The following is a 13054-nucleotide window of genomic DNA, read 5'->3' on the forward strand; positions in this document are numbered from 1 at the left end:
ATTGGCCACCTTGTGCATATGTATGTTGGTAGGTCTTCAGTTACAATTCTAAGATCCCATACTACTTTTTCTCATAAAACCACAGTCTCATCCGGTGCACAAGGTTTATCTGCTCTAGGAAAGAATCATAGGCTTGTAGTACCTGAAGCTGCTGTCTGTAGGACAATTGATCTCACTTTTTGCAGAAATTGAAAGGGGTATAGCCAGTGAGATGGGACTACAGGAAGAAGCAGGGCCTTTGGGCTAAAACAGTTGAATGCTGCTCTGAGAGAATTGGATTCTTTACCTGCCTTTGCCTCAAATGCTGAATAATTCACATAAAGCGAACTTTTCACAAATGGACACCAATCAGGTGTTTCCCATTTCTGGGTGCCTGGTTTGAGATGCTGGGGCCTGACTTGCAGAAGTACCGAGCTCTTGTAGTTGCAGGTGAAGTCAGTGGGAGCTGTGGTTTGACAGAATAAAGTGCATACTGTCATGTATTCTGAAAAATCAGGCACTCAGATTGGGCACCCAAAATTAGTAGATAACTTTGATTCTGATCTCATTGGGCTAGATTTTTAATGATATTTATGTACTTAAAAATACAGAGAGATATTCTGGCACTCCTGAAAATCCCACTATCTGTATCTTCAGTCACTTCAAAATGCCTTTAAAAATATGACCAATATGTTTAGATAGTCAGAATGTAAGTACAAGTAACCTTCATTTACAAGTAAATAGACTCCTCTTCTCAGATCCTGCTAGAACAGTAGTCCAGGAATGTATCCATTACACCCTGTTAGTCTAATCTTTCAATATATGTGTGTCATTTTTTTATATATTTCATGTATTGTTAATACAGTATACCAGAAATAATCTGTCCATCTTTAAGCACCCTTTAGTCACTGAAAAATGGTGTTTTTCATTGCAGTTTAATGACGCCCTGTTGTATACAACTCCAGTACAATCTGGCATGTATAAACTCAACAATATGCTTTCATTGACTGGAATGAAGGTGAGTCACTGAGGTATCTGCTAGAGAAGCTTGCTGCCAAAAATTACTTTAACTCATAGACAAGTTCATTATTGAACATAAATATTAAAATTCATAGTTTTTGTTTTCTGTGGTTCTTGGACTACTAAAGAGTACAGTTAATACTAGGGGACAGGGGCAGTCAGCTAAGAGAGAACTTACTTTGGGGTATGTGACTAAAGGTGAGCAGTATAGAGCATGGTCTAGATATGCTGTTAACGTGCCAGGCTCTTCAGGCCCTTCAATCAGTTCTGTTATCACAAGTTAGTTTTAACTGCCATTTGGCTCAATATTGAGCTTCCCTGAAAACCTTCCTATTTCTTGAGTATAGTTTTAAATCGCCCTTCCCCCTGTCCAGCAGCCATTGAACTTTTTGTCTGTCCCCAAAACGCATAGAGTTATGACAGTCTGATTACTTCCTGATTGGCCAAATCCTCTGTGACTGAGGCTCCAAAGACTGCTGATCCTTAGCGGGGGAGAAATGCAAGCATTAAGCAGGGAGAGGGGGATTTAAAATGGTGCCTCCAAGAGAAGCACCAGAGTTGAACCTGTTTTTCTTGTTTCATTAAAATATTCATGTGGGCAAAGTGGGCAGCCATTTAAACCATGAGGATGGTACTTATTTTTCAGATTCCGTTGATTTCATGTGCATTGATAGTAAGGCACCACTTAAACTAATTCACACTTGACCAGCCTGCTTCTCAACCTTTGGCACCTTATTAATACTTACTAGCATTATTCAGAGTGTGTGCTTAGCTTCTTCTCAGGGGTTTACACTTCAGTGCAAGTCTCCTCATATTATTACTGGGAGCATCTTGCCTCAGCAGTAATTGGTCAGTTCTGGGCTGCTGCTAGCACAATGCTGACAGCAGTTGAGGTGAGTTGAAAGGATTGATAGTGTGCACATCAGTAGCTTTTCGATTAGCAACCAATACTATATGGATTTTACACCTGACTTCTACCTCCTAAATCTCTGAGGGCTAACAGTGGATTTAGTTCAGCAATGTCCCCTGTGAATTGTGTCAAGGAACCTATTTGCCCTAAGCTAAAGTCAGGAGAATCTCACTCTTCCATTTTGCAGAGTCAGTTAAATTTGAACCTTGTGATTTGGAATCGTAGAAAAATGGGACTAGAAGGGAAATTCAGGAGGTCATCTAATCCATTCCCCTGTTCAAGGCAGGTTCATCCCCGTCAAAACTATCCTTGGCAAGTATTTTTCTAACCTGTTATTAAAAACTTCAGGATCATCCCTCAGACTCATCTTCCAGGCAAAATGCTCAAAAACATTAAAAATGCCCTTTAATTAGTCACAGGTAAAGCAGGTGATGTGATAATGCATGAACTACTGAAGAGTTCTTCTTTTCACTTTTGTCACCTTCTGCAAGGGATATTGCATTGATTCAGTTTGACTATAGTTACAGATAACTCTTAAGACTCATTAACTCAGTTTGTATTTTTGTTTCCTTGGTCCCCACTGTAGGTTAGAAAACCAACCCATGAAGCTTACCAGAATGAGTTGAACATAGAAAGTGTAGAGCGATCCTTTATTCTGTCAGCGAGGTAAATAATATCATAAGTGAATAATGAATATTTAAAGCTTACATTATCAAAAGTATTCCATCCAATATGGAACTGCATATTTGTTAATATTGTGCTCGTTGTTTTGTATTAATGCAACAAATTTCACTTTTTGGTTGGAATAGTAACTGTAGGAGTATAAGGAGTGTTTGCAATGAATACGGACTAGTTTAAATTCCTATCTAAAAGTTGCTTAAAACCCAATTTCAAAATGAGATTGCCATTGATTGAGTGAGACAAGATGGAGTCATAGGCAGTGGGTCCCAGGCACTATGTGCACTTAGTTTGTATATGTATCCACTGCCACCAACATATAGCTCATCTTAACTTTTAAGGAAAACTTCTGTCTTTCCTTGCCACTGGTGGGAAAAGCTCAGATTCTATACTAATTGGTTACTTTTTGAACTGGACAATGACTGCACTTGTATAGGGATGCTGCTATAATCACAACACTGAACTGTTAACCAAATTGAGGTGGAAAGAGAGAGTTTCCCTCAAGTCGGCCATATCCTGTAAAAACTGATATTTAAGTAAGTTGAAATCTTATTTCTTGTAACTTGTTGAAAGGAAAAACATTACTCCTTTTTAAAATGATTTACTTCAGTAGTCTTAATTTGGGTTTTGATAGAGGAAAATATAGTTTTTTAATTTAGACTCTTCTGTCTCTTCCAAAGTTACCAATATGTGACCACATTTCTCTACTAGTTTACTTTATCACTAATAAGGGGAGATGTGAATTGTATAATAAACTGATTTGATAACCGGGCTTATGATATACATTTGAGGGTGTTTTTATGAGTCATCTAGCTTTAATACAGATGTAATTGAAACAGGAAACAGTGTGGAGCAGTACTGAAGCCAAACTTAAAATTGGCATTAAATTATAGATATATAAAAAAACCCCCAGATATTGTGCTTGTCTAAATTTTCCAAGGTAGCATTCAGAGTATAAATCATCTTTGAACAGTTTTTGTCTGCCTTTACAAAGCTGCATTTGCCAAAGGCAATGCTGTTCTTAAAGCATTTGAGCCGTGAATTTTATACATTGTGTCATTTGTGACAATCCTGACGTCAATAAAAGAGGACACATTTCCTCCTCCCTTACTAAAGCAGAATTAGAATGGGCTGCTATGTGTACTGGATGACCTTGCATTAACTGACATCAGGATGTTTGCACAACACAAACATAGGGCATTTTTACATGTGCTCTGGGAGTGGGTGGAGACTTTAGTTAAAATGCCTTCATCTCCATTTTGAAGCGTGGGGACACTGATACACCAGACGCGAATATTGACTGGAGTACAGTGATTACCATGCTCCAGCAGGCTCAGTTAATCAAGTCTGCTTCAATGCATTGTAATTACAGTGCGTTGGAGCAGCCTCCACACTCATGTTTAGGCACCCATACTCTCTAGCAGAGAGGAATCAACATTTGCTTGTCAGAGTAGTGAAAGCAAGTATCACAGTTGTCTGAGTAATGACTGTTATTTATAATGGAAGATTGAAGTTTTTTGTCTTTACACTAGATTTTAGATAAAAGTCTTATAGGAATTTTGTATCTTCGGGAAAGATGTACTACATACAACATGGGCTTGATTCTACACCCAGTAGGCACAGGATGGGACCTGCAGTACTTAGATACACTGATGATAGAGCTCTTAAAGGCATGCAAACAGCATTTGCAAAAATACAAGATATTACTTTGCCCTCCCTGTATTTGTTAGTATGACACTTCAGGGTTTTGGAAAAGATAGTAACTTATCCTTAGCGTTATCAGGTAGTGAATCCCATACATTTGGATTTGTCTGTTTTTTATTATACAAGAAAAAAACTGTTTCATGCTGATGTGTGGGCACAGTCATTTTGAAGTGACTGATCCCACTGCATATGCAGACTGACCTTGGCTAATGTGGTGTTGTGATGATTTTATTTATAAGATACTATATAAAATAAATCATAATCTCTAAAGCATAAGTGGATGACATTTGTTTCTTCCAATTTTATTTAGAGTGCCTGAAAATTGTTGCCATCAAACCTTTTGATCTACTTTACATGGAAAAAAGAGTGAACTCAAAAAAACTATATGCTGCTGTTTGTGGCATGCTTCTTGGACAGTCTAGTCCAGTGGTTCTCTACCTTGTTAGATGTGAAGCACCTCTCCATAACTTTTGTGAACTAAGCAGCATCCCATCTAAAAAATAACTTATTTATTACATGGCTTACCTCCTTCCAGAGGGATCAGGCAGAGGGGGCGAGGGAATAGTCTGACGGGGACTGAGCCTTCACTTATCCGCTTATCTTCTCACACCTGGCTAATTTCCTACACCTTGTGGCACTCTTCAAAGGATCTCGTGGTACCCTGGGATGCCTTAGCACCCTGGTTGAGAATCATTGGTCTAGTTAGAGGCCAGGGGTTGGGTAAATCATTTGAAATTTAACAGCTGGGGAGGAAGGGGCCCCAAATGTCAAAATTTAAAGCATATTGATACTTGCACTGCTGCTACCTTTACTATTCTGTGTTTTTAGAAGACTATTTTCTAGTACTGTCAATATACCTTTCAAGAACCTTCAATTCTCCTTCCCTTTTTAAAAATCATGGGAAACTATTGTTTCAAGAGGGATCATTTAAACAGTAGTGGAGGCATAAGGTATTTACTGAGGATTAATGACAGTTTGGGTGGAGCTGAGGTCTCCAGGTGCAGCTGAAAATCTCCAGCTTGTATTTAATCCTCAGGAAATGCCCATGTGTTATGATGAAGAGGCATATGCAAGCTGAAGGGAAAATACAAATGTCTATCCCTCTCAAAGAGATACAGTATAGACAATGGATGTGTAGAGAATCATCTGACATACTATATTATATACGCTTATGCCATATTACAAAACTGTTTGAATTTACTCTTACCTGGCTACAGAGAAATGTGCTTTTTTCTGCTCTTCTTGCTGACAACCTTAATCAGTATATTCATTGTACACAAAAGCGGTTGTATACAGATTCTGAGGTGACTCCAAAGGAGGGAAATTTTTCTTGGGGTTAAAAATTTAAAACTAATGCACTTCCTTTTTTCCAAAGGAGGGATCCTTGAAAAAGGGTACTTGGTCCCGAAAATCTTGTCTGTACCCCTCCCACGTATATAGCTGGGTCAATAGAGGGCATCACTCACAAAAATCCTTACCCCTCAATTTTTTTCCCCAATTCAAAGAGGGAGAAGGAGTTCCAACTTAATCTAATTACCAGTTTAGTGTACAGGACTTTGCTTGGTATATGGAGAATACTTCTTTTTATATATAGATGTGTTGCAAAATGTTGCGGTTCGTTTCTCGGGAGGCGAAGAACTCTCAGACACACACTATTAGCAGAACAAAAGGTGTATTTGCAAATAGGGTCAGAGCAGAGACAGAAAATCTCAGATTACTCTGCCACCGAGGAAAACTCTTAGCTGACTTTTTATCTCTTTTCTCCTGGGCACGTGTGCAGAAACAGGAACTCTTACAACTCATTTCCGGTTCATACAAACATACATGTGATTACGTCACGTCATCCGTCGCATGTGCATTATAATTAACTACTTAAGTATGTGGGGCGGATAGGCATATATGTATCAGCTAATTACGCACGCTCAGAAAGCTCTCTAGGTCACCAAGAGTTGAAATCCCACCCCCACTTTCAAGGACACAGTCAGTTGAATTCCAGCTTCTGTAATCTGCATGAGAAAAGGCTAGAGGGAGGCTGGGGGAGTGTGTGATTTAGTATAAGAAAGAGATAGTAAATTGGCCAAGAGGGGGGGGAATGTCCTTGGTGGTGTTGCTTCTTATCAGGTACGAGATGCAAACTGTGCAGTTCTAACAACACTCTATTCATTATGCGTTTCTAATATTTCTAACAGATGAATAGAAAGACCACTAAGAACCTATTGCTATGAGCACTTAGTGCCTTAATTTCAGAGGGGCTGCTAAGTGAGTAACTGCTAAATATGTGGAAAAATAAGGAAGCTTTACTCCTAAACTAAATGAAAGCATTAGGGATGTTTTTTACTGATGGTCCCACAAAAGACAATGTGAGCTGTGACTGCTTAGTTGCTTATATATGGAGTTCAGCAACCAAGTTTTGAATACATTATCCAGAGTCTCCCAGCCAAATGAGAAGTGAATGTTTCAGAACTAATGTAGTACAGCTGTTCTTATTAGGCAATGAAGTAAAAAATAATCATGAGTTAGACTAAATGTTTTGTATTTAAAGGGAATAGTCAGAATGTAAGTAATACAGGACTCTTCCCTTGCCAGCCGGTACTGACAGGTGACATACACAAGAGTTTAAGAGAACCTATTCAGGTCAGCAGTAGGTTCTTTATAGTGTCTTTATTCTCTGTAAAGTGTCATGTGTACCAACGATACTATACACAAGGGGCCGGCAACCCCCAGCATGCATTCCAGTGCATGGTATGTGAAGCCATTGTGCTCATTAAACCATAGCTGGCTTGGGGTTTGGGCAGGCCCCTTCTGCTAGCCATGGAGCCCAGGCTGTTCACAGCAGGTGGCTGAGAGGCTGCAAGCCCAGCCCAGCTTGTTGCTGGAGGTGGGTGGACGGCAGGGAAGGGGCCCAGGGCTCCACAGGGCAACAAGGATTGGGCCCCTTGCAGCTCCCTGCCATCTGTCACTGGCACACCAACATCTTACAAGTCAAGGTTGCACCGTTTTTTGGCAGTCTGTCCAAAAAAGTTACTGACCTTTTGTTACACACAAGTAGTAAAATATATAGTATCCATTACACTGAAAGGGGAACATAGTAATTTAGTAGGAATATGATATCCATTTATCAACACATATCAGCACTATGCTGCTGGTTAACTAATTGTCATGCTGCTATTTCTTAAGACAGGAAGTGAAGATATCACGTAAAACACACTGAGTTAGGAAGGTAAAATGTAATAATGGAAATTAAATTCAGAACTGGATCTTGGAGGAATTTATTTTTCCTTAAGACTTCCTTGAAAGTAACTTCATAGCAACGTAGGAAAGTTCAAGCCTCAACTTTTTATAGTACTCGTGTGTCTCAGTTTCTTTCATGAGCAGATCAAGGTCTACGTTAAAACTAATTAAGTTCCTGTCTCCACTACTCTTATTGGAAGGCTGTCCCAGAACCTCATGGCTCTAAAGTAGAAATGGGTAATTATTTCAGGTGGAGGGCCACTTACTTTTGGCAAGCCATTGTGGACCACATGACAGGCAGTCGGGGGCAGATAACTATTAATTTTTTAATTTTTTTTAGGGGCCCCATGTGCTGGATAGAATGGCCTGGTGGGCCAGATGCGGCCTGCGGGCCACATTTTGCCCACCCCTGCTCTAATGGTTAGGAATCTTCTAGTTTCCAACCTACATTTATTCATGGCTGACCTATATCCCTTTGTTACTGAGCAAGTGTTGTCCTGTCAGTTAAATTACTCTTCTCCCTCCCTGGTGGTGGTTATTTTGATTAATATCTAAATGTCAGTTATAGTCCTGCTCAAGGCCTTCATTTTACTGGCCTGAATTAGCCAAGCTGCTTTAACCTTTTCCTTGTAAAATAAACTCTAATCATACTAGTCTTCCTTCTCTGTACCCATTCCAGCTTGACTTAATCTTTCTTGAACATGCATATTCAAAGTTATGTGCAGTATTCTAAATTAGACCTTGTACAATTGCATTACTACTGTATTTCCTTTCCATAATGGAAATACCTCACTTGATACTTATTCTGCTAGTATGCATCTCCAGTGCAGTATTGCCCCTTACAGCAGAAGCCATTGTTCTCTCTTCTTCCACCAGTTCCTTCCCCACTTCGTGTTGCTTATACTAATCTTCTCCAGTTTAACTACTAATTTGTCAGGTGCAACCAAAGATTAGAGCTACCATTTTTCTTTTGTCTTGACATAGAGAAAAGGAAGGAACAACAAAAGTTAAGTAAGCCTAGGTCATCCTGTGCATCAGATCACGTTTGAGTCACAAAAGGATAGTGGCAAAGACTTTTACATTTGATGCTATAGAAATTTGACTAAAATATAATAGGATCAGCTTTTTAGCCATTTTGAATGTTAACTATAACCTGACGTCTTTGACACCAACAGTTCTGCTACAGAAAGAGATGAATGGTTAGAAGCCATTTCCAGGTCAATTGAAGAATATACAAAGAAGAGAATCACTTTTAACCCTAGCAGAAGTCTTGAAGAGGTATACCAGATTTTTATTGATCTTCTTTCTCTCTTTGCAATAGTTTGGTAGAAAATGGCAAGTGGTAGTAATATAACAGAATTTGGAACATAATAGAATAATAATGTCATTTGATTAATAAAATTAAAACTTCATTCTTAAAATTATTTGTGGTCTTAATCCTGAACAAATTTGGGAGGAACAGGGAAATATTCAATATCCTTTTACTAATGATTTACCTATTATTATAGGTAGGGAATTGATTTAAACAAATTGAAATATCTTGGTAGCCAATAAGTAGAGATAAGATTTGTCAAAACTTACATGATCTAATTAAATGATGCCACCATCTTCCTTTAGAACTGAATTATGATAGCATCATTGGTAAATCAGTAAGATAATATATATTAAAACATGGAGCAGTTGCAACAAAGAATAATTCTCAAGAAACTGCATTCTTGTCTGTAATTGTGTTTTATTTGGGGGTGAAAATCCATTACTACTTTAATGGAATTATGACTACATTCTCAGACGGATCCAGAGAAAGAGGAGGAGGATAGTCCTCTTGGATCAAAGGCTCCTATCTGGATTCCAGATACCAGAGCCACTATGTGCATGATCTGTACAAGTGAATTCACATTGACCTGGAGAAGGCATCACTGCAGAGCATGTGGAAAGGTTGGATATTTTTTATAACTTTCTCCTTTTCTGTTAGTCATTTAAGACTTTTATGTTCCGGTAGAGGTAGAGTTTTGTTATTATACCTATGCTGAGAGGCTACTGGTATTCTGGTATGATACTTTAGCTAAAAAACAAGAACACTCAGCATAGGAAACATGGTTGAAGCAGTACTATTTTATATTTACTTGCTGTAAAACATGGCTACTCTAATAAACCTTTGTTTGATCAAGTGATTATTTAGTATTCAGTATAGTAAAGATATTTCTGTATAATGGAGAAATTGTCAAGAGGATAATATAACTAGAAATGTATTGTGAACATCTAAAAATAAAGCATTCTGTTTGAAAGAACTTATTGAAAATTCTGAATGAAAGGCTTGACAATACAGTAACAATTTGCTAATTTACAGTTTGCTAATCTAGAAATTCAGTAGTTTTTACCGATTCATATAGCCTCACTCCACTTTTCAATCTTTTTATCATTGTCCTTTTGAGTTATTCTATATTATGATTTTGTAAAGAATATTTTAAAGAACTATAGAAAATTTTGGTCACATGACACCAGTTCTAGAAGTAACGTATGTGGCACTCCCCTTTTGGGTTAGAATAGATATACCTTAAACCCTTTACGATATAACATAATTGTTTGAAGGCTGTTTATCATTATAACGATGCTAAAATGTCAGACTTCAAGGGGTTGGGAGTTTTATAGGTGCACATCATATACAGTAATGCTTTACATGTTTCCAGATCGTTTGTCAGGCCTGTTCATTAAATAAACATGGCTTAGACTATATGAAAAACCAACCAGCAAGAGTATGTGATCATTGCTTCAGAGAACTACAGAAACAAGGTAAATTAAAATTTTACCTAACCCATCCCCCTCTCTTCCCTCACTTCTATAGCTCCTGTTATTACTGCATGTATGCATCTGTGTCTACTGCATTTTTTTTATAACATGCTTGTTAGGTAAGAAGGTACTGTTATCCTGTTTTACAAATGGGGTTCTGAGGCATAGACACTAAGATTTAGAGCCAAAAAGTGCTTGAGTACCTAATGTGCAGCTTATGTAGAACTTGCGTGTTTAAGTCTAGGAGAGAGAGATCTGCAAAACCTCACTTAACCATGTAGAACCAACCCTATAAACTGTCAGCCATCTACATTTTCCCTAGTTAACTTAGGTGCTTAAAGTTCTGTTGTCATTCCATCATCTTGGTTGGACTAAGATTTTGGTGCCTATTAGGGCTGTGCAAAGCTTCGGTTGCTGATTTGATTTGGCAGAGATTCGGCCCATTTTGGTGGCTGAATCTCCGAACCCAAATCAAACCAGGAGACCCTTTAATCTCTCCGAATCGAATCGGAGGGAGCCGAGTACAGCCTTCTTCGCTGTAGGTTAGACACAAGGAATAGCAGTGGATGCTGCTAGGAGACTACACAGTGGGGCATGAAGTGCTGTGGAAGCCTGCTAGAGAAGAGGGGGGGTATGGAGAAGATGCCCAGGGTGATGGGGGGAAGAAAAACTTTCTCAGGGAGTTGAGTTAAACTCGAGGGTTAAATTGCTAGCCATCAGTTTGGTTGGTGAGGAGAAGGGAACTTAGAAGTCTACCCAGTGGGAAACTGATAGGTAGGGAAGACTGGTTTGGGGAGTGTGAACAGCAGATGTTCAACGAAAATTGAGTTTGCATTTTGCACATAATGAATGTTTTCTTTGCATTTAAGACTGTAGATCTCCCTGTAGTTGTCTGATAGTGCTGTGTGTGGGCAAAGGGAGTTCAAAGACAATACAACAAAACCATGACTTGAGCTTTTTTAAAAACCATGGCTTTTTAGTCATGATTTTTTTGTGGATTCTGACACCTTTTTTTTTAACCTCTAGAATTGATAGAGTTGACTGCTGAGAAGCAAAATTCCTATTAAATTTCATATATTTAGGCAATTCAATTTAATTCAGCTGTGTTTTATGCAGTGTCAGAGAGGTATTCTGTTTTAAAAGGATAGTTGACATGCATTGACCAGAAAGTCAGTTCTTGTTTTAAACTTTTTTTAAGGACCTCTGTAAATATCTTAATCATCTGCAAAATTAAAGCCCTCTACATGTTATATCCATTTTAGATAACCAGTGCACTCCAAAGAGTGGATCTCCAGTGACCCATAAATCTCCATCCAGTGCCTTGTCAACAGTATTGCATAGTATTCCATCTGGAAGAAAACAGAAAAAAATTCCTGCTGCTCTCAAAGAAGTGAGTGTTTTCCTCATGCTTTATCTCATTGGTGTGAAATTGTCCATGTTAATAACAATAAAAATAAATATAGCTCTTATATAATGTCCTAGTTCTTTTCTCAGTGAATCTAAAATATTTCTGCTGACTCAGTCTGACAACTAAAGCTTAGCTTTAGTACTGACCTGGGATCAGTTTTGATTTGAATATAGCCACACTGAAAATTTGTGTAAGCTGGTCCACAGTAACAGATGGGATGCATACACTTCAGAGTCAGAATTCTTCCTCCCCTGCTTCCCCCCACCATCTAGGAATGTAGCAATTTTACTTCTGACTGAGAGAAATGGCAAATTACAATGACGTCACAACAGTTCAGTTGTACAGGCTAGTAAATGCAGAAAGTGGAGCTAAAAATGCAGCCTGCTTGCACTAAATGGGATGTGCTTCAGTATAGGAAAATATAAAAATAAGCACCAAACCCCATGCAATGTAGTTTCAACTTCCTCCTCTTCTGTTGCTCAAATCTATATCCAAGTTGTGAGCCAAGACTCACTTGCAGGCCCAATGAATGGGCACAGTCCATGTAATTTTTTATTTAGGCATAATAAATCATGTGGAGGAGGGTGAGTTAACAGAGAACTTAGGATCAGGTCAGAGTCTGAGAGAGCATGGCAATAAAAAAGTGAAATCCTCTGAGCTCTGGAAAAGCATTAAAGAAGAAATGGGGAGATGTCAAACCTTTTTATGTTTTGTGTGTTTGTGAGGTGTCTTGAATGTTTTCTGATGTTTTGTTGTGCTGATATGGTATATGTGGTCTCACTGGAAAACTCATGTTATGCTGTATCCATTTATGTCACTTATTACTGTATCGATTATGTTGTGCTGTCTATCATGATGATTTTGGAAATGTTTTAGCTAAGGGACTTGGAGATACATATGTAAGAACTATTGCCACTTCTACATACAGACAGAGCCATTATTAGACCCAACTAATTTTTTTCCCTGTAATGGGAGAAAAAAGAAATGGCCCATCAGCCACAGAAAGGGAGGGAGGATTGATGGATGGAATTCTGATGATTCATGAGCAATGAGAAGAATGCTGATTGGAGGTGGGGGGGATGCAAAGACTGACTTTGAGGTTTATTATGTTTTTGTTTTGGTGGTGGGGGTTGGTTTGTTTTTTTTTTTATATCTAGAAAGCCTAGCCAGGTTAGAATTGTGTTCTTTGCAACCCAGGCTTTGGATGATCCAGGTCCTGGCAGTCAGGGCCATTAGGTGAGTCTTCCTGATGATTCTCTAGAAACATTGGTGGTACTCCCAGGAGGCTAGGGGGTAGCCAGAGAAGAGGTTAAGAAACTTTACCTATCTTTTTTTTT

At 38.6% G+C, this 13054-nt stretch overlaps 1 protein-coding gene across 1 annotated transcript in view; it reads left to right on the top strand.

Moving 5' to 3' along the window:
• FGD6 (FYVE, RhoGEF and PH domain containing 6) overlaps positions 1-13054 on the top strand; it is a 95595-nt gene that overhangs the window by 74110 nt on the left and 8431 nt on the right. Inside the window, exons 13-18 of the mRNA XM_090042890.1 lie at positions 914-997; positions 2496-2575; positions 8698-8800; positions 9311-9457; positions 10210-10312; positions 11572-11699. Coding sequence (XP_089899016.1) covers positions 914-997; positions 2496-2575; positions 8698-8800; positions 9311-9457; positions 10210-10312; positions 11572-11699 — 645 coding nt within the window. The remainder of the gene's footprint in view (positions 1-913; positions 998-2495; positions 2576-8697; positions 8801-9310; positions 9458-10209; positions 10313-11571; positions 11700-13054) is intronic.

Source organism: Crocodylus siamensis, chromosome 4, assembly GCF_052110815.1.
Source record: "Crocodylus siamensis isolate JL-2025a chromosome 4, ASM5211081v1, whole genome shotgun sequence".
NCBI lineage: Eukaryota > Metazoa > Chordata > Crocodylia > Crocodylidae > Crocodylus > Crocodylus siamensis.